The 26,237-nt window shown below is 36.7% G+C and overlaps 7 protein-coding genes and 1 long non-coding RNA gene across 8 annotated transcripts; 6 read left to right on the top strand and 2 right to left on the bottom strand.

Moving 5' to 3' along the window:
• The first annotated feature begins 6 nt into the window (after positions 1-6).
• LOC114530908 (transmembrane protein 115-like) lies at positions 7-7,658 on the top strand. Its single transcript, XM_028552529.1, has 9 exons — positions 7-288; positions 366-493; positions 811-880; positions 1,367-1,441; positions 1,636-1,727; positions 1,889-2,000; positions 2,507-2,706; positions 3,647-3,799; positions 7,016-7,658. Exons 1-9 carry the CDS (start codon positions 253-255, stop codon positions 7,215-7,217), a joined length of 1,068 nt encoding a protein of 355 aa, XP_028408330.1. The 5' UTR covers positions 7-252; the 3' UTR covers positions 7,218-7,658.
• A 1,694-nt stretch (positions 7,659-9,352) lies between these two features.
• LOC114530941 lies at positions 9,353-11,201 on the top strand. Its single transcript, XM_028552563.1, has 3 exons — positions 9,353-9,993; positions 10,224-10,266; positions 10,382-11,201. The coding sequence occupies exons 1-3, from the start codon at positions 9,933-9,935 to the stop codon at positions 11,007-11,009; spliced, it is 732 nt and encodes a 243-aa protein (XP_028408364.1). The 5' UTR covers positions 9,353-9,932; the 3' UTR covers positions 11,010-11,201.
• Positions 11,202-13,751: 2,550 nt separating this feature from the next.
• LOC114530974 lies at positions 13,752-15,632 on the top strand. Its single transcript, XM_028552599.1, has 3 exons — positions 13,752-13,909; positions 14,185-14,230; positions 14,710-15,632. The coding sequence occupies exons 1-3, from the start codon at positions 13,849-13,851 to the stop codon at positions 15,395-15,397; spliced, it is 795 nt and encodes a 264-aa protein (XP_028408400.1). The 5' UTR covers positions 13,752-13,848; the 3' UTR covers positions 15,398-15,632.
• Positions 15,633-15,774: 142 nt separating this feature from the next.
• Positions 15,775-23,866, bottom strand: LOC114530975. Its single transcript, XR_003687800.1, has 3 exons — positions 23,808-23,866; positions 18,057-18,148; positions 15,775-15,944 (listed from the first exon to the last, which is right to left on the bottom strand). It is a non-coding gene; the product is annotated as an uncharacterized LOC114530975 (long non-coding RNA).
• Positions 17,610-19,379, top strand: LOC114530972. Its single transcript, XM_028552598.1, has 4 exons — positions 17,610-17,692; positions 18,232-18,271; positions 18,530-18,999; positions 19,085-19,379. Exons 1-4 carry the CDS (start codon positions 17,623-17,625, stop codon positions 19,321-19,323), a joined length of 819 nt encoding a protein of 272 aa, XP_028408399.1. The 5' UTR covers positions 17,610-17,622; the 3' UTR covers positions 19,324-19,379.
• On the bottom strand, positions 19,404-21,134 carry LOC114530970 (protein-tyrosine sulfotransferase 1-like). The gene is made up of 2 exons (XM_028552596.1): positions 20,153-21,134; positions 19,404-19,707 (listed from the first exon to the last, which is right to left on the bottom strand). The coding sequence occupies exons 1-2, from the start codon at positions 20,944-20,946 to the stop codon at positions 19,503-19,505; spliced, it is 999 nt and encodes a 332-aa protein (XP_028408397.1). The 5' UTR covers positions 20,947-21,134; the 3' UTR covers positions 19,404-19,502.
• LOC114530971 (diencephalon/mesencephalon homeobox protein 1-B-like) lies at positions 22,300-23,732 on the top strand. The gene is made up of 3 exons (XM_028552597.1): positions 22,300-22,400; positions 22,562-22,837; positions 23,151-23,732. The coding sequence occupies exons 1-3, from the start codon at positions 22,319-22,321 to the stop codon at positions 23,615-23,617; spliced, it is 825 nt and encodes a 274-aa protein (XP_028408398.1). The 5' UTR covers positions 22,300-22,318; the 3' UTR covers positions 23,618-23,732.
• Positions 23,867-24,548: 682 nt separating the features above from the next.
• LOC114530964 (dynactin subunit 3-like) lies at positions 24,549-26,079 on the top strand. Its single transcript, XM_028552590.1, has 7 exons — positions 24,549-24,651; positions 24,991-25,075; positions 25,212-25,298; positions 25,390-25,473; positions 25,567-25,625; positions 25,726-25,785; positions 25,917-26,079. The coding sequence occupies exons 1-7, from the start codon at positions 24,556-24,558 to the stop codon at positions 26,001-26,003; spliced, it is 558 nt and encodes a 185-aa protein (XP_028408391.1). The 5' UTR covers positions 24,549-24,555; the 3' UTR covers positions 26,004-26,079.
• Positions 26,080-26,237: the final 158 nt, after the last annotated feature.

Genomic DNA, 26,237 nt, shown 5'->3' with positions numbered 1-26,237 from the left:
CACTACAAGCATTTATATCACAACTGCAATTCCCAACCCTCCTCATATACAGTTCCTCATATACAGTACACAGTCACGGATTCTCTTATGACACGAGGATATTAACTGATCACATTCAGTTGCATTAGAGACATTGAAAATAATTTGTAATTATGAAATAATGATGATCAAACATATTATGACATGATCATACATCTTGACACGTCGATTATGCTTATTGCGCATGTCTAACAACAACAACACAATTTAAACATGGCGACTTCTGTGAATGATTTAAACCAATTAAAGGTAAAAACAAACTCTTTTTCCGCGTATTTTGCAAAAAATGTGAACGAATATTTAAACTATATATGCTATATTTGTAGGACCAGATAAACAAAGCACTCGGAGATGCTTCTATAGTAGTAAAAATATCTTGTGGACTAGTGTCATTATTTTACGTTCTTGGCTATATACCCCATGTTTACGATGCTTTAGCTGTCACCCCTGGATCGTAAGTACATTAATGTACGATTTTGTACATATTTTTGCACTTAACAGCCACGAATGCCTTTTCGATAGTTATGTTATATGCTGCAAACGTAAATATGCTGCTGCAGCCAGCAAGCAAATTATAGTGAAAGTCTTTAAAGCCAATTGCTGTATATTGAGCTGAGAAATATCAATATTCATTTCTCGTATAAAACGTTTTAAAACTTATAAGTCTTAGTACTATATGGTTTCCAAACTGCTTTTTAAGAATGTATTATTATATCATAATACAGCAGTGACTGCAATTCTTGTTTGATCTTGATCTTTGACTTTTAATAGTCTGATCCCCCCACATTTTAAAATTTGGACTCTTGTAACTGGTGGATTCATTGAATACAGAGTGTGGAATGTAAGTAGGATATAGTATTGCAATGCGTTATGTGAATGGGTGATACTGTAAGGCAACCAGTATTAGATAAACCAGTGTTTAACAAGCTTGTTTTTGATGGTGTTGACAAATATATACAAGGCCTGTATAATTAATGCATCGCCAATATATTAGGTACCTAATGCATATGTCAGGGTTGCCGAATTACTGAAAAAAGAAGCCAAACATTGTTGTGGTCGGCCCTTTGATTTCTTTGTTTGAAACAAAGAAAACAATGATTGTGGTAATAATATTTGGCTAATATTCAGTAATCTGGCAACCCTGGCATATGTTTCAAACTTTGTTATTTTAATGCACATCATGCCATCTTTACATAAACCATTTCAAAAAAACTGAACCAAAATGCTGATCTGACAATGGCATTAATCATGAATGGTAATTGTGTCAGGCAATTAAGATCCTTTCCTATTTGGGAATTTTTCACTTTGAAATATTTTTCTTTGCCAGGTTGTTGCAGATATTATAGTTCTTGTTATGTGTGGAAGGATTCTTGAACCACTATGGGGAGCCCTTGAGTTTTTGGTAACCTAATCACTAACTTAACCAATACATTGGCAATATGCTGAGATGCAGCCCACTTTAATTTGTACTTTTAACTATAACCAACCACCAATTTTATTTGTTGATAAGTAGGGTATTGTCATTCACTGGTAGTCCTGATGCTGTTGTTAATCCATGTCAGTCGATTAAATTTGTGCATTACTTAATTTATTTAGAAATATATAACGATACTGAATGTTGGTACATCTCTGATTGCATCAGGGTTATGTTTACTTTACTATCTTGTAACTGATAATGTTTTTGTGTGGTAAGCAATCTAATAACCTTTTTAATTTATTATAACTATAGGTTGCAGATTAAATAATTTAAATTTAATATTTTATAATTTGGATCTATTATTTGGTGATAAAAACCTTTATTCAATAGATATGATTACATAATATCTGTACCCAAATATTTCTACCCAAGGTTTTTAACATTCAGTGGTATGAATGGTATACTGGCTGGTGTTACAGTTGCATTAAAACAATCTGTCCCTGAAACAGAGTTGAAACTTTTGATGTTAAGTGTCAAAGTGAAGGTAAGGCTTGGTGAAGAATATTCTGGGAAATGCAATTGTACTTAAGATCAGGTTGTGGTCAACCAGAGATGCTTGAGTGGTTTAAAGAAACATTGAGAGTTAAACATAACAATATTGTAATCTGGTCAGATGCAGTAACTATATATAGAGTTCAATAATTGGAGGGGGGGTGTTAATTTATATAATCAGTTCTGCCTGACAGATTTCTATTGTACAAAAGAAATTCGTTGGGCAGTACTGAATATATGAATAAACACACCCCCCCTCCAATTATTTTCTAGTTATGCCCCTGGCTCCCTTCCATCCAATATGCATTCCTGTAGTCAATTACATAAATCTTGAAATGGTGTATATATTTTGCAGTTAGGCACAAGACTGCAGTACTAATTATGTCTTCAGTACTACTTGTAATGAAATTTTAACATAAATATTCTACTGCAATGAAGTAGAGATCATTGGCCTTCACCTTTTGAATGATAAATTGATAAAACCAATATGATTTTTAGTACCTACCATCACTCATGGTGCTATGCAGCATTCCATTGTGTTTTGTTCAGCTTCTACCTCTGATCAATGTTATTCTAACCATCACTGGTGTCATAATTGGCTGGGTCTATCTGCGTTTCTATCAACAAAAAGGAAAAGGAGCTAAGGGTGACTTGAGAGATGGTTTTGCATTTGCAACGTTTTTCCCAGATCCATTACAGTATGTCTGCTGGCATTCTTTAAAAATTTGATGAACACGATTTAGATTTCGATACTGTCAAGTACCTAATGTATGAAGAATGGAGTAGTCAAAGTAGCTTCGCGTTAACTTAGCCTGTCCCCCAGTGCATACCACGGAAAAGTATTTTCCATGGTATGGAGACTGGGGCACAGGCTAGAGATGACTAAAATCTACGTGAAATTGATTTCAGTATTTGTTGAGATGCAAAAAAATTATCTATGCTGATTGGTCAAAAAGGAGTGCGATTGCTTTAAAATTGCGCGGTAGTGTCCGAATGTCTAGCGCTATTTCCGGTCTTTAAAATACTCACGCAGTGCAAGCTTTTTCCTGTAATAGACCTTACATAACCTTATGCATAATGACGCAAACACTTCTACGTGATCACGAAGATTAGCATTCCTTGCGAGACTTTGGCATTGTAATTCTCGCAGGGAATGCTGGTCATTGTGTTGTTGTTGTTTTTCCTTGCTGGTCATTGTGGTTACGTTTGACGTCATTACTTAAGGCTGGTTTTCACATGACATAATTCGTCGTAATGTCGTAATTTGCTGTAATTCGATTTTTATATGTCGGATTTCGTTTTACAACGAATTATTTCGAAAAAGTTTTGACTACTTCTGCACGAAATACTCGCGACAGATAGGGTAGCCAATAATAATGCAGTATTTGCAATTTTTTGGTACTGATGATTGTTAGATGGAAAAAATTCCTGATGCTGATTGGCCGAGAGGAGTGCAATTTGCATTTGCATTGTGGTCTCTTTTGTCAATTTCACGTCCAAATGAAATTGCACTTTTCACTCGGAATAAGCAGTTTTTTCATTCCTATTATAAACATACCACAATGATTAGATAAAACAAATAATGTTGCCTTTGTTTGGGCGCATACACCGACGTATTTTCCATTGCTATACATCTAGGGCACCAGTATCAACAGTCTCAAATACGATCTTCAACTGGTTAATCAAGTTTAATATCTGCTCAAAACCAATCAGAACTTACGATGTTGGTGCACCATCGGCGATAACCATCAGTTTACCAGGAATGGACCCTGCTGACGCTGAAAGAAGAAGGTATAATTTTTTTAGTATTATGGATTCTCTGATCCGCAAATTATGGGGCAATTTTGTGGTCATATTGGTTTGAAGGAAATTTATAAAAGGATCGTGACTATTTATGAATTATGATTCATACAAGACACAGTTGAAACTATACTGTAAATTTTCAAAATTTTGAAGTCGGGTTGACTTTTTATGATTTTGATGTATTGAAATGAGCAGATAACATGATCCTGGCAGTCGTATAATCACCACAACAATAGCATGTGCTTGTTTGGTGTCATAAAGACTTATTTCAATACCTTCGTGTAATCTCGGGTAACCGGGCTCATGTAAAGCCCCTTAAGCCGGTTTTCCACTAGCGATATTTTTCGCGCGAAGCGACTTTATTCCTTTGTATTTGAGCAATTTGTTCCAGATGGTTGCAGTTGATAGCTCTGAAACAAAAGTAAATTGTCGCTTCGCGCGAAAAATATCGCTAGTGGAAAACCGGCTTTAGTTCCATTCGTGTCTTGTATAAATAATATATTGCATAATAATATGAGCGACGTCGAATTTTATACAAACATCCCCGCCAAATTATGATAATAGTAGAATGGTTGATGTGTGGGTTTGGACTAATTTCGCATTATAATATATTATGCAATTATAAGAAATCATTATATGTTAAATGTCAATCTCGATTGGCACTAATGCTTTCGTGGTGACGTTGCACGCGTGCCTTTCAGACATAATAGGGACCTTAAGCATGTAGGACGCGAACGCGACGACGACGGCTATCAATACAATGGGTCATTGAAAAGAAATGAATATTTAAAGACCCATGATGGGTTTTAGACGTCGTCTTCGTTCTGTTTACAACGGGAAAACGTCGTTTTTTACCTCTTGCCTAGAACGGTTGCATTTCAAGCCCAGCGAGCCCTCCCTCGAATTAGGCTCTATAGAATTGTCTTAAAACATAAACACAATGTTTTTAACGCCTTATATCTCACTCAATTGGTACAATTAATAATATAAAATAACATCTTAGCCATAGCATTTATTTAAAGGAGAATTTCAGCCGCGTCCTCGTCGTGTTGCCGTCCTACATGCTTAAGGTCCCTAATAGTTAACCTGCACCGTAGAACGAGAACGAACGAGTAGCCTCATTAACTGAACGAGAGTACGGTTCACAATCGTTCAAATAGATGGTTTCTATTGGCTAAAACAAGTTTATTATCATATTTGTTTGTAAACTTTAAGCCATAGCATGCATATTTTGGTCAGGTAATTTTGTGTTGTGATATCGTCTATATTATACGGTTACAACAGGGGGCATGCAACAAGATGACGATGATTGATGAACTGTAATGGTAACATCCCAAACTGAGGAATAACTAAGTTGAATAATATTATATATAGAACCCTGAGTATTTTACCGAAGTCGTCGATTCGTAAACTCAATTGAATTTTATAGTTACAGGTCGTGTTAAGTAGCCTCAATGCAATTATTACAACAATTCTTAAGCATTTCTTCATGTGTTTTAAGACATTTGCATATACGTGTATTTATATCAAATTCCAGGTGGATTTGCAATTGTGCGAACTACGAATGAGCTGTTTGAAAAAGCATGGCAGACGACGTAGAGGTTTTAAACATAGTACTATTAAATTTGCACAACGCCGTTCAGGCAATATATTCAATGGAAGGAAGAGCAGACAAGCGAGATCGAAGCGACTGACGACAATTATTTGACTACGTTAGTCGCCTGTATAATGCAACTATATGATTTGTCTGCTATAATAGCAACGTGCACTCAAGCTATTTTACCAACAGCTCGTATTGAACAGATTCTTTCTCCAGATTTTTTCGGGTCAAACTTCCCGAGAAGGGATTTCTATAGTGAATTGGAAAGGTGTGAACACTTGTTCTGAACTATGACGGGCAATAGCGTAGAATAATTTAGACGCATCGTTCAAAAAATGATCAAATTCGTCGTTATTTGTAGTAGCCTATAGAATGTACCTATAGAAATCAAATGCCTTTACTAAATAGTTCTTTGCTCTCTTACAATGAAATCAAGAAGCCTTCGTCTCACTGCACGCCGATTTCCAACATTTGCATACAGGTTCTGAACGTTATCAGGAAGTTCGGCAAATCTATCATGCCTTGCAATATCGTTTGCAATGACGTCCCAAATGGGACCATTCTCCATATACCGCTCATGAATTAATCGTCTTTCAACCTCACCTATGCGTCTTACTTGTCTTGCATTCATTTTTAAAAAAGTTAAAGAAATCCGGCCGCGAGCGATTTCAAAAAGATTGTCTTGCACAATGCAGCAAATAATTTAACTATCGTAATATAGCAGTTACTGCTGATTTGCATTTAAGTTTACTGTGGCTATGGAACTTATTATGATCCTGGGGTTTGAATATACGTTTTAACTGGCATGTTATGGAAATTACAATAATATCACAAAGTCGAGTTAAACTTAACGCTAAATAGTTTCTATCACATGAAATTCATTTCTGTTATGATCACCTATTAGGTTCAAATAAAAAATGTGATGAAATTACAATTCTTTAGGCGTTTTCATGCAGTTACAAGATGTGAGATTTTTACGTGCGCATGCATGTGTATTGCATATCCCCAAATATATATCTAATGGTAATACATGTATGTGTGTATCTTCTTTACGGCCTTAAGTTAAGACTATCTTCCTTGATTGAATTAGCCGAAATGTAGTTTTTCTATCAGCACAACGACAGAAAAAAATATACAAGCATTACAATACGGTTGAAAACATGTTTAGTACAAGCAAGCGACTTTTTGTCGTTCATTCGTTCGTCGCTTTCGTCCATTCGTACATGTTTAAATATGCAAACCAATCAGCTTTTCGTAATTTCAATGAAAACATTAGCATACTTGCATATTCGTTCGTTCTCGTTTTACGGTGCAGGTTAACTAACAACCTGCATCTGAACCGGCCTTGCAGGATCGCTATGGTGCTAAAGGATCTATCTTAAGTCTGGTTCACATTTGTCGTACGAATCTGGGATTCCCTTTGTCTGAGGTCACTGATGTGCAAGAACCTTTGTCTATCGGAAAATAATACAATGGGTCCCCGATTCTTAGGAGCTAGTGTGAATCAGGCTTTAACATCCCAACAACTCCACCCACGGAACCCTTAGCGTAAGCCTTAGGTATTTTGAATAAGGTTTTCACTTGAGAAAATGTTCTGTTTGCAGGCAGAAAGCTTTGAAAGCGTTGAATGAACGAATGAGCAAGTTAGAGCAGCCTGCAAGTTGGCCCAACTTGGATGAACCGACATCACCTAGTGCGGATATTTCTGTGGATATCGAGGTGACTGAGGAACCGGACATGGTAGTTGTGGATCATAAGGATCAGAAAGTTGACAAAGATCATACAACTTCAGTTGAAGTTACATAAATTATGTATGATTAATTGACACGCTTTTGTGAATATGAATTGCAGTGAAGACAAGATGCTCTTATGTTCCTGATCGATATTGAAAGAACTAAATTTAAAGTCTTTAACATAAGCTGAATTCAGTATAACTATGCTAGCAGGTTTCAACCGCTCTAAATATACATTTAGTGAAGAACAAGGATGAGACAAATGTAGGTTGATCTAAATCGGTAACTAAATCCAACTTCGTACGAATGTAATTTGACTTAAAAGCAACCTAACGTTAAACGGAGGTTAGCATGCACGCAACAAGTGTGTAAACATCTTGCATACTTTGAGAAATACCATAATGGTTTGGTTTGCGCGTTTTAGGCCAGACCTTAGAACAAGAAAATAAAATATTTGAAACGTGCTCTGTATTTTTCTGCGTTTGAATTTTGTGAAGTCATGCCGCACGGCGCACAACACAGTACATGTACTGGAAAAAATTGTTGTAACGACTTCCCCCCCCCCGCGCTATGGGTTTTTGCATAATAAGGCGAATTATGGCATGCATGCATGACATTGCACTAAAGGACCCTTGGTCATGCCCATGTGGACAAAACGTGTAAAACCAAAGCAATTATAAAAAACTGCGCTATGCATTGTAAAGAAACTTTGGTTTCATAGTTGAGAATAAGCTATGATTAAACTATTATTTTTTGTGGACAGAAAATGCTTCTGAACAACAATTACAGTTCGCTTGACTACCGAAAACTCTGCAGTGCATAGCTTCCATTTGCTCAAACTGTACCAGTTTATAGGAAACGGCAATTCTTAACTGTAAAGCTCCCCTTGAGAAGCTTCTAACCTCTACAATAAAAAATTGGTGGTTTTCTAATAATTCGTCGTTATCCACATGTTACAATTCCTTGTAATTCGCTGTTATGCGAACTCTGATATGTAAAAACCGAATTACAACAATTAAATTATACAACAAATTACGACATGTGAATTACGACATTAACGACAGGTGAATTTCGAGGGATTGCTATTGAAGGAAAACCAGCCTTTAAGATAAATTTGGAGTCATTTCTAGCCTTTCCATGTATTGACGTGTGCAATCTCACACGTATGTTCAATCGTGCATGTGTAACTCAAAAAAAAATGAATGCATGTGTACTCAGGCTACTCAGCTAAGTAAAGGTAAGTGATTCTGTGATTGAGTACCAAAGTGAGGTGGATAACACATTCATGAGTGGCTGGTTCTGCTACGTGCTGGTACGCACAACCTTGGAAATCGCAGCATGCTTAAGAAATGCACTCAAACATAATCAATGAGGAATAGTTTCCTGGCTACTGCTACTGAAAGTAAACAGACTGAAAATAAAATTTTCAAGCAGATCTTTGTTTGATGTTGCATCAAGGCGCTGTTACACTGCATGTGTAACTTTCCTTGCAACTTGCAATGCAATTCTACTTCATAGACATCTGAAGTTGACAAATACGAACATTTCTTACGATCTGCTAACGTTTTTTTAGCATTTTCCACACTCTTTACAAATTAACATCCCTCAAAATTATAATTGCACCGCGAGTAAACAGTCAGTGCCGGTGAAAGAATCATCTAATCATGCATACAATGTATAGCGTTGGTAGGGCATTGAAGGGTGACTCACGATGTCAAAAACCATGCCACAATATCCGTCCGTGCCGTTTAGCAATATTCGATTATGAATTAAACCGGTACCTTGATAACTGAATAGTGGGAATATACGTGCTAATGATTGCAATAATTCGCTGAAGTTTGGAGGCTAGATGGCAATGTATTGTTTGATGGCCTTTAAAGTCGTATTTAACAAATATACCACGAGCTCGAGTCGTATATGTACGACGAGAGCGAGTGGTATGATTGTTCTATGAATAGCCAAATACCATTTGTTGAGCGACAAAAGTGTTCCAGAATTCTGTCGATTTCGTCTTTGTTTACTTCAGCAAACCGGTCAACCATTTTGCTTTTTCTTTGGTTTTGCTACCCACCGTATATGAGCTGATATACGGTGGGTAGCTTGACCAATCATGCGGAATAGCTCATGTATACAGTGCATGAGTAGCTATATCATAATATGGCTTATTTATCATATAATTCAAGTTGTTTTGTGCAGCTGGTATCAGCAAGCAAGCTAACACCGTATACGGCAATACAACAATGATTTTATTTCTTAAATCGAAGTAGCTACAAAAACTCGAAAATATACTGGCGCACATGACCGCATGTAATTCTTAACCACTGGCTTGCGTCAAAAACCTTAACCTTAGAAAACGAGTCTGAAATCATTCCTATATATAGGACGTTTTTATAAGATAAAGGCCCGATGTATGGTTTCATGCACAACTGCATTACTTTGCCTGAAGGAACACGTGAACAGAACGTGCATATGAATTGAACCAAAGCATGCAGTAACTAACGGTGACTGTATAAAGAAATCACTGTGCCCAGCACTCTTGTAAACCACTGGAAGGGAACCAATGATCTGAAGTGTAATCCTGCATGTCCTGTTTACGACGCCACTCAACTGCATCTCTATTGTTTCGGGAGTGTTCTGGATTTGATTGGTTTATGTATATAATACTGGAGCTTGATTGGTGGATATACTGTCCCGATTTATGCTTAAATACGAAAGGTGAAATTGTAAACGACACCTTTGGATTCACTGCACATTGGTAGTAAGGGAGTTGAACGAACGAAGATCCAAGATGAAATTGACTTTGGTATTGGTGTTAGTAAGTGTGACCGCTACATTTGCCTTGAATTGGGGTAAGTATACACAGTGTTGTTTAGAGGTAACCGGTTTCGGTACAGCAGATATTAGTCAACCCACCCTTAAACCGAAGTGAAGGCCAAGGGCGGAATTCATACATGTTGATGCTTATACTGAAGCCTTTTCATACTGTTCCGCATAAAATCTGCATTTGCTCAGCTAAAGCTAAATCGGTCTTGGGTAGCTAAGATTACATTGTGGATAAGTTATTTTTATTTCCCTATAGGTAAGAAACGAGATTTCATTCAAGTTCTGCAGGATGAAAGCAGGTAAACGTCGCGAAAAAAATATTTTTCTTTTTTTGAGATGGTGGTTCAAAGGCTCCTGCCGTTTCCAAAATGTAAATACAACTTAATATAGACAAGTGTCCTTTCAATGTTTTAGTGTGAGCAGTATTGACTTCACTGGCGACTGGAAGGAAATTGTTAATGGTCAACTGGGCGTGAATGAAGTGTTTCGGATTAACTACAATGGATCACGCCTTGCAGATCCTGTTTTCGTCCAGTACAAGTTTAATGACGGTTCTGGTTACGAAACAAAACTCCTTGGAGGGCCAGACGAAAAAAATATTTACCACACGGAAATCTTAATACCAATAGATGCTGAAAAAGTTGTGATGTGGTTCGTCCATATAAACGATCCTAATAAGTACGACAGTGACTATGGCAAGAACTATCACTTCCAAATCACTAAACCAAGCATTGTATTTGAAAAGAACTGGGATGAGAGAGTGCATGGAAAACTGGTCGCTGGGAAAACATTTGATTTGTTTTATGATTCCCAAAGATTGAAAGAAGGCGTCGAGGTGCAAGCACAGATGAAATTTGTTGATGATGAGGTTTTAACCGAAACACTTGAGGCGATCAACGATTCAAGTTATGAAATTGGTGTCATTTCCATCCATAAAGATGCTGAGAAAGTGGAAATGTGGTTTTATTACGAAGATGACGATGGCAACAAACATTATGACAGTGATTATGGAAAGAATTATCACTTTCCATTGTCCGAGTAAAATTTTCCGAAGGATATGTTTTAGTATAGTATCTAAGTAATCTGACAGATTTGTAGTGTTGACCAGTGAATGCATGCATTTCAACCCATCTATATAGTGAGTAGTTAAAGTATGAATATTAATGATTTCCTTCGTTGATAAGTGGTGAGCTTTATTGTATATGAAACAATACAATTTGAGTAGTGAACTTCTGCACTAGTTTGTTTTTACTCTCTCTATTGCAAGATAATAAATCGTTTGCAAAGTAAGTTATATACATCGTGTGAACAGACCTTCTAATCTCATATAGGCGCGTGTACGCATTATTCGTCTCATGACTGACTGATTTCTTTCGAAGCGGTTGTCTTTAGGCTTATTTGAACAAGAATAAATGGGGGTTGATTGCATACCGGGTGAGTAAAAAAAAATTAGGCCCGAACTTATGGCTGGAATTGCGAAAGTGTTTAAACCAATTGAACTAATTCAACGTGGCCGTGTGCTAGAAAAACGATTTGATAAGACTGTTCTTTTTATTTACAGAGCTTAGAATGCATTTTAACTCCCAAAGGGAACAAACTTTACGTTTTAGGTTAATTAATGGGGTTCACTTATTGGATATGCTTCGTATACCCCATGCACTGATCTGGTATACCCACAGCCGCTATGCGGCATGGTAGAAAACACGGGTAACGGATAACCGGATAGCCGGATAACCGGTAACACTAGTAACTGATCATTGATAAATATCAATGTTTGATATCGAAATAAAGATTATGGACAATATTTCTGGTCTGAACGGTAAATTAGATTGTCCTTAAGTCTTACGCGCTATAGAATATTATCTCCATATTCTTTTAAAAGGTTCCGCGTGAACTTTATAAATATTCGTTTGATTAAGTAAAAAACAAATTTCGAGTGAACAGAACATCTTGAGAGTCAATATGAATCAAACAAGACACTGGTTGAAACTGTAAATTTTCGACTTTATTTCAAAGTCATCTTCAGACAGAATGAAATATAATACTTTACAACGCAAATATATACAACACAGAGAAAAAGCGCGCCTGTCAATCCAGTGTGGGCGAAAGGTGGGTTAATCTAAGCAAGGCGATTTATAGATAATGTTATAGATAATGGCTATAGATAATGTTAGGAATAAAATATATATGCTATACAGTTTACAACAATTTTTGTTAGAGTATTGATTAAAGAAAAGGAAAGACAGAAAAAAAGACCCGACAAATAGAAAATCGTAGAGTAGATGAAATAGAAAGGTTAGTTATGTTTGATTAGGAGTGCTTGAATATCTCAACTCAAATATGTACTGAAAGACATCTAGATTCAAAAATGTAAACAGATATTCTAGTTATAGAAATTGAAGTTCCTGTTGTTCTTGATCTAATTTAACGTTAAGACTAGAAATGTTGTCCATAATCTTTATTTTGATATCGAACATTGATATTTATCAATGATTAGTTACTAGAGTTACCGATTTCCGGCTATCCGGTTATCCGGTTACCCGTGTTTTCTACCATGCCCCGCTATGCGGCTAATTTGAATTTCAAAGGTGTCAGTTTTTTTACTCACCCTGCATGTACACAAGCGCTGGATATGAGCAAACCGTTGCAATCTGATTGACTCTCTACTAGACAGATATTAGCTCATATCTGCATGTCTGGTAGAGAAATATAAAAAACGTGGCAAGGAAAGCTTGCCCGTCTGTACAGGACTTAACTGTTAGTTAAATACACCACCAGTTGAGCTTCTAGAGACGTCCCTGTTGCTGAAGTAATCTTTATTGTTCTCAATTAAGGCATAATCAATTCGAAATGGTTCTACATATTGTATTCGAAGAAGATAGCTGTCCCATACAGTATTACGCTCTCGGGCGACATTAATTTTCACATGCATTTATGCTCCTGAAGTTACATGTACAATAGGGAGCGAGTTGAAAATTTTAGAGAAACTACAGAGCACTGAGAGCAGAAATATTGTGCGTCTTGAGAACACAGTGGGTTTTCTTGGGAAAGACTGAGGTTGCGTATTTTTGCAATAAACCTAAGAATTAAAATTGGTTCTTTTTGGTGGGACACTATGTATATATATATCCGCAAGGGGGGACATAATCCGTGTAGCGTAGCATTTCAATGCATAATAATCTCGTGCATGTAATCTGTCTTTGTTATAAGGGAGGAAAATATTATATTGTTTTTATTGTATTCAGTATATGTTATTAGATGTTCCCGATGATAAAAAGAGAGGAAAATATTCTGCAACCCTGCATGCCTCATTAAGCATTCATATATGCTCAGTTGTGTAATGTAGTGTGTTATTGATAAAGCAATAATGATTTTGGCTAGTTGCAAGTCATTACACTATAAAACATGGTCATGAATTTCTGACCAACTTAGGTCATAATTAAGCGGGTGTTAGTTATCAAATCAACATATCGCTGTTAATTTTAATTAACAATGGAAGAAAATCCTAACGGAAATAGGGGTTAACTATATCCTGCGATCTACTTTATGAATGTCTGCATCGGATCCCAATTAATATTTACATAATTAGATATTAAGGTAATCAATGAAGGGGAACTTGTGGTCTGTCTTGTGTGTTTATCAACGGCACTCAAGTGCATCGCAATTGTCTTGGAGCGCTCGTATTCCGATTGGTCAGTTTAATAAATGCCGAGTTATGATTGGTGGAGAGGATCATCCGAGGTTTGCATAAGTATGGTGATAACTTGTGTTTGCAAGTTGCAACTACCAGAATTCGAGTCGGGACAAGTACAGCGTGAGTTCATTGAAGAATCAAGAGATAGAAAAGAAGAAGCAAGGACAGGCAAGAGAGAAAATCCAAAATGAAATTGACTTTGGTTTTGACTTTACTAGCTGTGACCTCGACTTTTGCTTGGCATTTAGGTGAGTATAAAAGTTGATTACAGATTCATCATCCCGAGTTCTTGCGACGCTATTATATGTAAATTTAGCCGGCTATTCCACGGATTTTTCACAAACGTTTGGAAGCAAAAATGTTTGAGAAGCCAATTAATAACAAGAGAAGAAACTCTACTTTACAAATAGAAAAGGTTTTAACATTGTTATACCAAACTGCGAGCAATTTAGGTTTTGTTATCTTGGAAATCAGCACTGGCAGTTGCAGAAGTATACAAGTATTATATTGTCTTTCTTTTTAGGTAAACGAGACTTTATTCGAAGGTTGCAGGATGAAAACTCTGTCAGGTAAACTTAGGTGATAATACCACCACTGAAATACGAAGCTTTAAACTAAGCTTTCTTCAAACTGACTATATGGAACAACAATAAAGGGCGTCGTAGGTAGCAAAGAAAACTCGCCCGACCCATGTGAATGGGCTCGCTACAGTTGAATAGTCATGCCCACTATGCCTACAGCTTGTACAAACTATTAATATATTAACCCGTTTTAACGTGGCTTTCAACCGTTACCGTGCATTTTAGAGACGTCAACTATAATATAGAGGGTATATCACTTTTGGACACTAAACTGTTCATTGTAAATCTGTATGATAAATATTATTATCATTTATTACCCCTGACTGCATGCCAGTTGACTAGTCTATTAAAAATACATATTAGCGATTACAATACATGCAGTATAGGCAACTCATTTCCTTAGCTTCATATATAATATATAAATGTGGCCTACGCATGCGATAATGTTCTCAATCTCTTTACTTTAGTGAAAGCAGCGCACCTCTGCCAAATATCGATTTCACAGGCAACTGGGAGGAAAATGTCCATGGTGAACTCGGGGTGGGAAGGGAATTCCAAATCAAGTACAATGGTTCACGTCTACCTTGGCGTCCAACAATGTATGGTCAAGCAGCTTGGGATATCTTCGTTGAGTACAAATTTGATGACTATTCGCCCTTCGTATCTGAAGAACTTGGGGATCAACCAAGCGATAATATTTTCAAAAAAGTCATTCGCATCCCTATTAACGCGACGAAGGTCCTGATGTGGTTCAAACATTGGGGTTATTACACTAGCTACCGATACGACAGCAACTATGGTAAAAATTACTACTTTCCTATCACAAGACCGAGCATTGTGTTTGAGAGAAAGGCCTGGGATGAGAGAGAGCATGGAGACCTGGTCGCTGGTGGTCATTTCGATTTGTTTTATGATTCCCGACGATTGAAAGAAGGCGCTCAGGTGCAAGCACAGATGAAATTTGTTGATGATGATGTTTTAACAAAGGCACTCGATCGCACCGATGGTTCAAGTTATCAAACTTCAGTAATTTCCATTCCTGAAGATGCCGAAAAAGTGGAAATGTGGTTTTACTACGAAGATGACGATGGCAACAAACATTACGACAGTGATTATGGACAGAATTATCACTTTCCATTGTCCGAGACCGAGTAACTTCAAACTTTTTTGAACAATATATGTTTTAGTATCCATACGAAGTGTTCGTCGTAGTGTCGATGAGTGAATCGTGTTTCCTAGACTTAGAAAACACTATTTTGAGTTTTACTTACGATTTTCTGTGTCTTTTACTCGCTTGTCTGATCTGTTTTAGTTATTAAACTGTATGACTTGATTTTGATTGATGTAATCAATGTTTTCTTAGTTAATAAAGTTGTATGTGAAAAAAAATTGTGGAAGAATCTTTGGAGTGAGACCTCAAGTTTGATTAAAAATTGTTTGCACAGCGAATAATTTTGAATGTCTGCTTAAACGAACAATTACCATGACGATTCCAATTAGGGATCATAATAACAATCACGCAAAGAGGGGGAGATATGTTCTAATACCGGTCGGGTGATCATGCGATAAATTTAAAATTCAGCATATGTGCATTAACTTCCAAAAGCATTGTATGCTAACTTGAACATGTCTCTTGTCCATGGCTTGTCAATAAGTTAGGCCTGGTTCACATCAAGTTGTAATATTCTACGATGCAATATCGCTAAAGAATAAAAATTTTGCTATAGACAGAGCACTTTGTGCATCATGGGCTGACAAAGATTTTTGAAAATGGGTAGTCGTATACATTAAAAAATTGGCGATAGAACAAGTCAATGCAACCTGCAAAACCAAATATATACATCCGGTTGACCCAATAGCGAAAACCATATTCGGTGCAAAAGTTTGAGTTATATAGGGTGATTATACTAGGTGGTTATACAGTTGGTACATATTGAGATTTATCATCTCGATTATTGCACTCGACGCGACCAAAATGTGATGTATAACATAACCTAGGTCTAAGTGCATGTCGTACTTGAATGTTGTGAGAAAATCCTTCATGATTCAACAATAATCATGAAGATCACGTGGAAATTAAGTATGAACATGTGGCAGTCTCGTGAAGAGGAACTGGGGGAAAATGCAGTGCATATAATTACTCGTCTCAATGATTGGTTGACCGGCTTTCAGTGATCACAATATATGGAGGACTATCGGGAATTAGCGTAGATCAGAAATCTTTGTTACCATGACAGTGTTCATATTAAAATCTTATCAGGTAACAAATAGGGTATTGTGTCAATGAAATTTGACAAAGGGTTTATTTCCACTTCCACACAGAGAAATGGTCATCGCGAACAAAAAATGTCTTCTTTTGATTCTTGACTGACCGCTCTCAATTGATAGAAAAAAATCGTGCAAAAATTTGACTAGCGAACCACTTCCCTTGAAGTTTCATCGCAATATAAGGAGTTCGATTTTCATCCCATAAACGTATCGCAACGTATCACTGAAATCGAAACTTTAAACCAAACTTTCTTCAAACTGACTATATGGAACAACAATAAAGGGCGTCGTAGGTAGCAAAGAAAACTCGCCTCGTGTGAATAGGCTCGTTACAGTTGAATAGTCATGCCCACTATGCCTATAACTTGGGCAAACTATTAAAATATTAACCCGTTATAACCTGTGAACAAACTTCAAGAGTTCAAAGATAATATTGAACGATTGAACGATTTTGGCTGTACGTAGCTTGAGTACCACTAAATGTAAATTGTCGCTCGTGTCTACAACTCTTTGAATGATACATGTTAAACAACTGAACAAATGAATGTTGTCTAGCCATAGGATTGGTTCGGGGTGTAATTTGTGTATTAATTACTTTACATAAAAAGGCATCTGTGTAAATTAGCCTAATTACCTTAAACAAAAGATATAATTAAAAATAGAAAAGGTATGTTGACGATAAATGCTGTTTCAAATGCGGTCTACAACTAGTGTTTGCGAATTACGAGTAGCAAATTTTCTCTTCAAAAGCGCGCTATCAGCAGAAGTAAACACTCATTTCTTATCAAAGCACCGTGTCCTTGACGAGGGTATTTCGAGTTGAGATACCTCGACAAGTATGTCCTTCCGTATAGTTATGCTATACGCGCTTTTTATGTCATCTGTCAAACAAAATATTAATGCTCATTTCCTCTTTCATGATATACTAACCACGCGCACGGAATATTCTGAAAAATTGGTATATAATCGCCTTCAAACATGTGTGCACATATTAAGAAAATGATATTTACATTTTGTGTAAACATCATCAAATTTTTCAATAACTTAAAAAGAAACAAATAATGCTTTCTCCTTCATTTCATTTTTTAACTGGCAACAGTAAGAGAAGAAAAATGAAGCTTATTCCGGTGATTCTTTGCGCAGTGCAAGCTTTCTTGTGTACAGCTCTGCTACAAGATGTTGGTAAGATTAAGATAGGGGGGAGAGGGTACTCGCCCCCTCTAGCACGAATGGTTTCGGAAATGGAGCGAGTCAATGCTAGACTGTAACCCCGTCTGAAAAATGTGCCCTAACGACTATAGTTGTAACATAAACTCAAATACAGGCCTATATTCTAAACTCTAGATACCGGGAGCTATTTCGCGGGTAGAGAACTTTCTCGCGTTTGTGTTAAATGATGGTTGTTTTGACCGGCTTTGTAGACGTAGCTATATCGTCACATTGTAACGAAACGTTTGGCTACTTGCAAAAACAATTCACGCTACAGGCATGTCATCAAAGAACAATATATTAATAGAGGCTACGTTGGTAGAAAACGTTTACTCACGTCTATAATCAGGCTATAATCGAGCGCCGATCTGTACTTGTGTATCGTACACACTCCACGATACATCTTTGTTGATAAAGCTTCCATAGTTCCTATAAGAAAAAAGAACGTAGTATAACTGCATGTGGTATAGGTTATAGACAAAGTACTGACAGACAATTTATCTTTCTTTCAGAGATGGATGATGTGGGAAGCGGACAGCCAACACCAACAAGGTACGCATACCTTACCTTACCACCTTATCTAAAATGGAGGCTGGCGCCTAATTGCGTCACTAGCATGGTGGCGACGAATATATAGGGATTAAAAATGAATTAAAAATCATTGGAGGGGATTAACTATATTTTCAGAAAATTTAGATTCATCACTGCCTAAGTACCAACTGAACAAGGTACCACATATATATAGTCTTGGCAAATCAACCCCCTAACGAATAACAACCATGACAATACACAGAATTGATTCTATTTCAGAGAACCGAAACTAAGCAAGATTGTGTTCAGTGAAGATTGGAAAGAAACCCTGCACGGAACTTTGGTACCTGGGGAGAGAGTTTATATAGAGTATCACGCCTCAAGATTGCCCAAACGAGACACCCGGTACAATCAAAGAGCCTGGAATATATTTGCCGAGGTTCAATATTCCGAGGGGGGAAAAGTTCACTCGGTAATGATGAAGGGGCCGAATAAGGATGGCAACATGGAAATAGTATTAGAGATCCCGGTAGACGCAACAGATTTTATTATTTGGTTCAAGTATTCTGGCGCTAACAGTGGTAACTCTTATGACAGTGATTTTGGTAAAAATTACCGCTTTCCTTTCAATCAAATCGTGTTCACAGGAGACTGGCGTGAGTATATTGTAGGACGCCTTCGCCCTGGTGAAAAGTTTCAAGTAGTTTACGACTCAATAAGACTACCATGGCGGGATATCGCGTACTTGGGTAGGTTCAATTTGCGTTGAAATATTCGACCTACATCGCTTCTCTGTATCTAATTTACTCAACCCAGCCACTCATTCCATTCTAGGCATGGGATACGCATGGAATATCTTTGCACGTGTGCAGTTCTCCGATAACGGACCCGTGATTCAGAAGATGCTACAAGGCGGAAATCAGGCGGGCAATCCAATCATGACAACCATTTACGACATCCCAAAAAATGCTCAAAAGGTCGTTATCTGGTTCTACTTCAGCGGGTATCGACATAATCTGAAATGGGACAGCAATAACAACAAAAATTATCACTTTTCCTTGAGTATGAAGTAACTAAAATGTAACGTCGCTCAAGCGCTGCTCCCGTGAATAAATAGTAAACTTGAAAACTCCTTGTGTGTGTTCCATTATTTATTATTACTATTTGTCGAACGATTTAGCTAACAGCGCTAAATTAAGCCATATAGCATGCTGAAAACAACCTATGTACCAACAACCTACATCAGTTATCATTATTCATAAGTATCTTTACTCGGATATCTTAATTTCAACTCAGTGTATTTGGGAGGATTACCAATCCTTAGATATCCTAAGGTGTCCATCATTGGTGCCATGGATACCAATTTCTCGGACCGTATATTTAATGGTGATGTCATCCATAAATGCAATGAGTCGTTGTATATTGGTTTCCGTACTTGATGCGTCGATTTTTCCAGCCTGGAGAATGTAAATCATGTTGAATGAAGGTTCAGAGAATCAAACGAGGCTGAATCTTCCTACTTACATTACAATGAGTTTCATTAATGGAAGCTGACAATTTAACTATATAGATAGACTATTTACAGGGTTCGTGCATACAAGATGTGAGATTCTTACGCGTGTATCGCACAGGCGTAAAAAAGAAAACACTACCTATGTATACTGACATACGTATATAAGGAGTACGAGAGGCTGTACTCGTTCTATTATGGTGTCACATTTTACCGAGATTACAGTATACTAGCTCCAGTATCGGGGAGGAACACCATGAAAATGGCGACGAGGGAGAGCATATTGTTAGAAGAAAAAAAGGGAAAAGAATATCCTACAATCTACATCTTTTACTACACGTGCCTCGGACATCTACTAGATAGGGAAATTCTGCCATACGGTGTAGTTTTACCTTGATAATAAAATTCCATCTGCTTTATCCAGGTATCCAGTATGATTCATAACACTCTCACTCCACGGAGCTCTCAGAAAATGCGCAATTTGCCGTAAAATCGAACGTGGTTTGACAACAAGACTCTCGTAATGCACAACTTTACATCGCTCGCTTCCGACACGCAAACAGTCCTGTAACATGATTTCCAGAATTTTGTTCCAGCGGCGCAATGCTTCGGAATCCTTTTTCGGAAAGCGAGAAATTTTTATATTGTTTTCACGGATCGAGTGAATCACAGCGCGAGCGTCGCGAACCATTAGAATAAACTGCGCTTTTGGGAACATCTGAGCGAGATATGGAATATGTTTTAAGGAGAATGGGTCTTTGTTGCAACGTCTTTTGGAATGCCCGCCGTGTGATTTGATGATATGAAGAATTGAGTCGGCTATAGTCGTATTGATAAGGTCTAAACTAAGACCCGCCTCGAGTAAACGTTTTAAATCCCGTCCCCGGCTGTATTTGCGTCGTATTGTTAGTAGATCTGGAATGATATGTGTCTCTTGGCCACAGTGAAATGACGGGTGTGCGTCAAGTAGAACGCGCATGAGCGTCGTACCGCTGCGCGGATGTCCGCCAATGAATACAATAGGCAAGTCTCGTCCTATTCTAGATGTGGAAGATCTTGAATTTTTCAACGTAGATTCGTACCAAACACGTTTCCCGTTCAAAATAATATAACAAAGCCATATTCCAGACAAAACGCCAGTAATATAGAGACCAAAAGACGCGCGTTTTGAACGTGGATGCAACATTTGGCTGGCGAAACTTTCACGGTATATGTGATTACTAAAGCTTAAACATTTGTGCCAGGTAAAAGGAATCGAATACCGTACGAATTTACAAATCGTCTTCCTGACGTCTTGAGTTGAATGAATGGCCGTAAGATATTCGATTAAAAACTACAAACTGAAGTAGCTAACTTAAACAATGTGTTTATAAAGTGACTGTGTTCTATTGTGAACCGAGAGATGATGTGTTTATTTCAGTTGATATATTATGATTTTAGCGAATGATGTTTTTATATAGCTGGTTAACAACTGGTAAATGTAATGAGATTGTGCTATTAATTTACAAACAAGAATATCTCGTAACAAAAATATATTATTCAAACAGGCATTATTATGCTTTTTAGCTGATGGATATAATTGTTTTATTTTGTTGTGATTTTTGAAAAGCACCATGAAAGATGTTTATAAATATCAAAATGTGTTCTGGCCTCAACTCCAAATGAGATCACGACATAGAAAACAGATAAAAACAGGTACTATGAACGCAAGCTTTCCTGCACAAACTTTCCTGAACAGATTGAGTCATAGAGACTATACGTTCAGAAGTTCACACGTACGGGAACGGAAGTGAACTGTGATCCTTTCAACTTTGAAGTTTGAACGAGTCCTACCTTGCCTTGTCCAGTCATACTACCACGTTAGGTTAAAGCATTTCTAAATACGATGTCGATGAATCGTTTGTGATTGTAATGAATTATTTCTGTTTATGTTCATTTCACACGTGTCGCATTTTTGGTGGCCTTATATAGGTTTATTCGGGTGATCATACACGTAGAATCGTTCAAGTTTTTATCCATTTTTTGCGGTCGCTTTCTTTGGAAACGAGTTCAGTCAAGCCTCAAGCTCATATAATGGGATTAATACCATCTGGTTGTCTGCATGTATTTCAAAGGAAAGCGAAAACAAAAAGTTGATATTTTGCACTGATTAGAAATCCACCTTCAGATATCATAAACGTCACAGAAGCCAAGCCAACGCGAGTTTTATCCAGTGAACATATTTAAAATTCCGGGAATTCGGGGGAATTATAATAGAGTTCAGTGGTTCCATCACACCAGATCAAAATCTCGCGTGCCAAACCGTTACGGTTTGCTGACGTCATATAAAACTTGTTAATGACGTAACAAAACGAAAAGTCACCGCGTGTGAAACAAGAGCAAGTTGAAGAGTGTATACAATAATCAGTAATAATTGTACTACTAAAGGACAGGAAATGGGTGATAATTTAGGCAATGATGAACTGCGCAGAGAGATGTTGCGAGCCAGCAATGAATATTTCAATCCAACAGCGGCAAACTTTCAACACATACTGCCGCCACAATATTTCACGCAGCAAATGTACTATCCTTATGTCAATCCTTATTCTCATCTAACTGAAGCCAATGGAAACCTTGCAATTCAGGGATACGGCAGTGATGGTTTGTACAAAATTACCCTGTTTCGTTTTTGCGTGTTAAATGCCAATGATGTGCGCACGTAATGCAAATGACATATTGACAAGAAAAGTTGCCCTGCCCCAATGAGGCAATGACTAGCCTTATGGAATGGCAACGAAAGAGCGAATGTTTTTTTTTTGCAGGGCGTCCAAAGTTCCGACGCAGTAGAACAATATTCAATCCTGAACAACTCGAGGTCTTAGAACAACATTTTGAAAAATACAAGTATCCTGATTTAAAACGTCGGAAAATCATCTCAGAAGAAATAGGATTGCCTGAAGAGAGAATTCAAATATGGTTCCAAAACAGACGGGCTAAAGATAAACGACAAGTGGACCAACAGGTGAAACTACAGAAGTTAGTTGATGAAGCCATGGGTGGAGCATCACAGGAAGTAAACAGATTCAATTCTGAACCTGGCAAGTATATACCATGTTAACATTTCAAATAGATTTAGATTTCTTTCAGACCCAAAGGTTAGAAGGAGGGTTTGGGCTATCCCCCAATGCCCTCATGTGCACATAAATTTGAAATGCTTCAAAATTGGTAATACCTAATTCAGAATAACATTCTTTCAAATAGGTTGTTGATTAATCTACTTGAAGCATGCAGCTTAACAATTAATAAGTAAAGTCGAATCTAATGATCATTCATCCGCATTTTTAACCAGCAATATTAAAAACATTGGTTTTATTTGCTGGATAGCATATGTAATTCTGATTATTGATTTAGGAGCTGCAGTTTCATTTCACAATCCTGTTGAGCATCTGAATCAACTTTCACAAAACAATATCAGACTTGATGGACCAGTAGCTGGGGATGGCCAGCAAGAACACAAGGATGTTGAATACTTAAGTACTAAAGAAAACTGCTTTCCTCAACAAGTTAAGCAACCAGCTGAGAAATTTGATAGTATATCACAGTGGTCTAATGAAATCATGGAACCACCAGAACCACAAGTTGCAATTCAAAACATTGATCAAGATTTACTATTCAAAGTGGCAAATATTCTATCAGCCAGTAATGATGCCACACAGTTGATTACAGAATGGTCGCACTCTCCAAACAAGCTTCAAACTAGCAGCCTTGAGGAACAACTGCGGCACTTTGCCGCACATCATCAAAAAGTTTTGACAGACAATGTAAACATGACACCATCTGGAGCTTTAACAGAAACTGAGCTGCCCAGAACAGAATAATTCTTAGAACTATTATTACTTATTATTCTAGTAAATCAATGTAATTTTACTATCACAAATGTATAATCAAACACAAATTGCAAATTTGCAACGTACATAATTGAAAGGATGGAATTGTATGCAGTAATTTGGATATTTTAAATACATTTTTATGAAAATTGACTCCGAGAGGTTACACTATTACACTAACCTTGCTTCGCAGTTGGCAGTTTGAAACTTGTATTGAAAGTATTACCAGCGTCCTCTTCTGAACAAAACGAATAAAGTAATGTCATTGTGAACAAAAGGGGATGCATGTAGGGGATAAATGCGAATTGGCAGTAATTTATGGCGTTGTTTATAACCATGAATTAACAAAATCAGTCAGTGGTTAGCAGTATTTATATAAGAATAAAGAATATATATTGAAGTCTTATTTCTTAAAGACTTACTAATTCAACTTTTTCGTTCCCGAGATTAAAACTTCAACGACACTGTACTTTCAATAAACAAATATTATATAAAATATAACAAAACTACTTTATAGTGGAACCATTAATAAGCAATAGAATAAAAAAAACGATGTTTTGTAAATTATGACCAAGTCCCAGGTATTTCCTCACCAATATGTGTTCAAATTTACCCCTCACCGATTGACCCCTCACAGCCTGGTCTGTGATTGGCTTATGAGTTAAAAGTGCGTCCAGTAGGAAAATAGGCCGTGCATGCTTTGAGATTTCGTTTGAAGGGGGTTTTGTTTGCAGGCTTACTGCTAAAATTGACTTTCTTTCGGAATTAAAAAAACAACAACATAAGACTCGTTTGCAAAGCCAGGCCTGCTGCAAGGCATTGCTTTTAGGGTGTGGTCAGTGGCTGTGGTCTGCTCGAAAATGCGTGTCCACCGCGTTCTGCGCGAAAATTGCGCGTGTTTAATGTTTATTGCAAAAAAAATAATCAAAATGGCGGCGAGCCAAGGCGTGGCCATGTTAGAAGAAAGAATTCAAGCGCTTGAAAAGCGTATTATTTCTTCAAATCCCGAGAAAATAAAAACCTCAGTATGTTGCATAGCAATTTTTAATATAGGCGGGATATTTTTCATTATTTTTGAATCTTTCACCCATGTAAAATTTGATTTGAAAATTTTGTGACAAACATATGTACTTTTATGATGTGTCAGAATAGCTGAAGAGTTTGTACTAAACAACTAAATTTTTAATCGCATGTATCATATTTCTACTTTATATATTTCATAATGTAAATAACTTATTCATTCGCACTGAAGATGGCTTAGAGTTAAGTCGAAACATGTTTGCAATTAAAAATTTTGTTGTTTATTTCAAATGCATATCTACTTATAATATTAAATAGGTTAACTTTCAATTCGCATCTTATAGTGTGCGGATGTCTTAGCCCAGGTAAACCAAAATATGAATAAAATCACAACACGATACTCCAAGGTTGGAGCTTTATGGAAGAGATGTAAGTTTAAAAATTATATACATATAAAATATTTTCTGACTTTCCAAGGCTGGCAAGGCAGACTGGCAGAGTGTATTTGCAATTTGCAAACTTTCCAATCTTATAAACTTAATTTGTATTCATTTTTTCTTGTTAGTAAACGAGTTGCAAGACTATCTAACACCTGAATTTATTGAGAAACTCACACTTACAGATGAATCTAAAGCAGATATAATATTGGCTAGTAAGAAAATTTAAACTGACTGGTTTATTGACATGCGTTCAAAACAAATTTACCATTTAGCAAAATTAAACTTGTGTAATTTTCCATTTAGGCGAACAGCAACTAAGGACTACAGCAGAACAATTTCAAACATTGGAACAGCTAAAAAATGTTCCCAGTGAGGCAACTTTTAAAGGTAACATGTTACTGCATAAATTTTCTAGCATGAATTACAATTGTAAGACATAAAATAATTATAATAGAACTTTTATGGTAATTTATACTTTAGATTTGCCAGAATGGTCATCTAAGCTTCAACCATTAGTACAAGTTAATGTACAACAACTGGTACGTTTCGGCCTGATGACAAACTATGATGCATTTCGAATTGCATAGTAGTTATATATTTCAATTTGTTTATTATTCTTTGACAACTCTTACACATTAGGAAGAGGTAGAACTGTTGGATGAAGAAGTTTGTGAACTTTTAGTCACATACAATAACATTGTATCCTTAATGTTGTCACATTAAAACTATTGCAACACCAAGATTGAGAATGGTTTTGCTCAAGCTTGGTCTTCCTTGACCTTCTATAACCTTACTTTCGAATACTGTTTTTCCTTGACAATTTTGTAAAGATCAACAGTTTATCAAGACAATTTCAAGAATGGGAAAATATCATTTGTGAACTAGAGTATGCAGCTCAAAGAAAAACAAAAGAATAGCTAAACATATTTGACAAGTAAAATATATTTAGTAGATATACAGTGTACAAAAAAGGAAGCCAGATAAATGGCTAATTGTATTTATAATTGTAATAATTGTCTAAGTATGACATCTGATGTGTAAGATCTAAAGATGTGGTTATTATACTAATTGTGGTATATAATTAGCTATATCATTTATATTAGGTTTCGATTCATATATTGAATGATCAATCTTATTTCCAAATCAAATGT

Source organism: Dendronephthya gigantea, unplaced genomic scaffold, assembly GCF_004324835.1.
Source record: "Dendronephthya gigantea isolate DGI-Jeju-01 unplaced genomic scaffold, DenGig_1.0 000067F, whole genome shotgun sequence".
Classification (NCBI taxonomy): domain Eukaryota; kingdom Metazoa; phylum Cnidaria; class Anthozoa; order Malacalcyonacea; family Nephtheidae; genus Dendronephthya; species Dendronephthya gigantea.
This window is presented reverse-complemented; position numbering and strand designations above follow the sequence as displayed.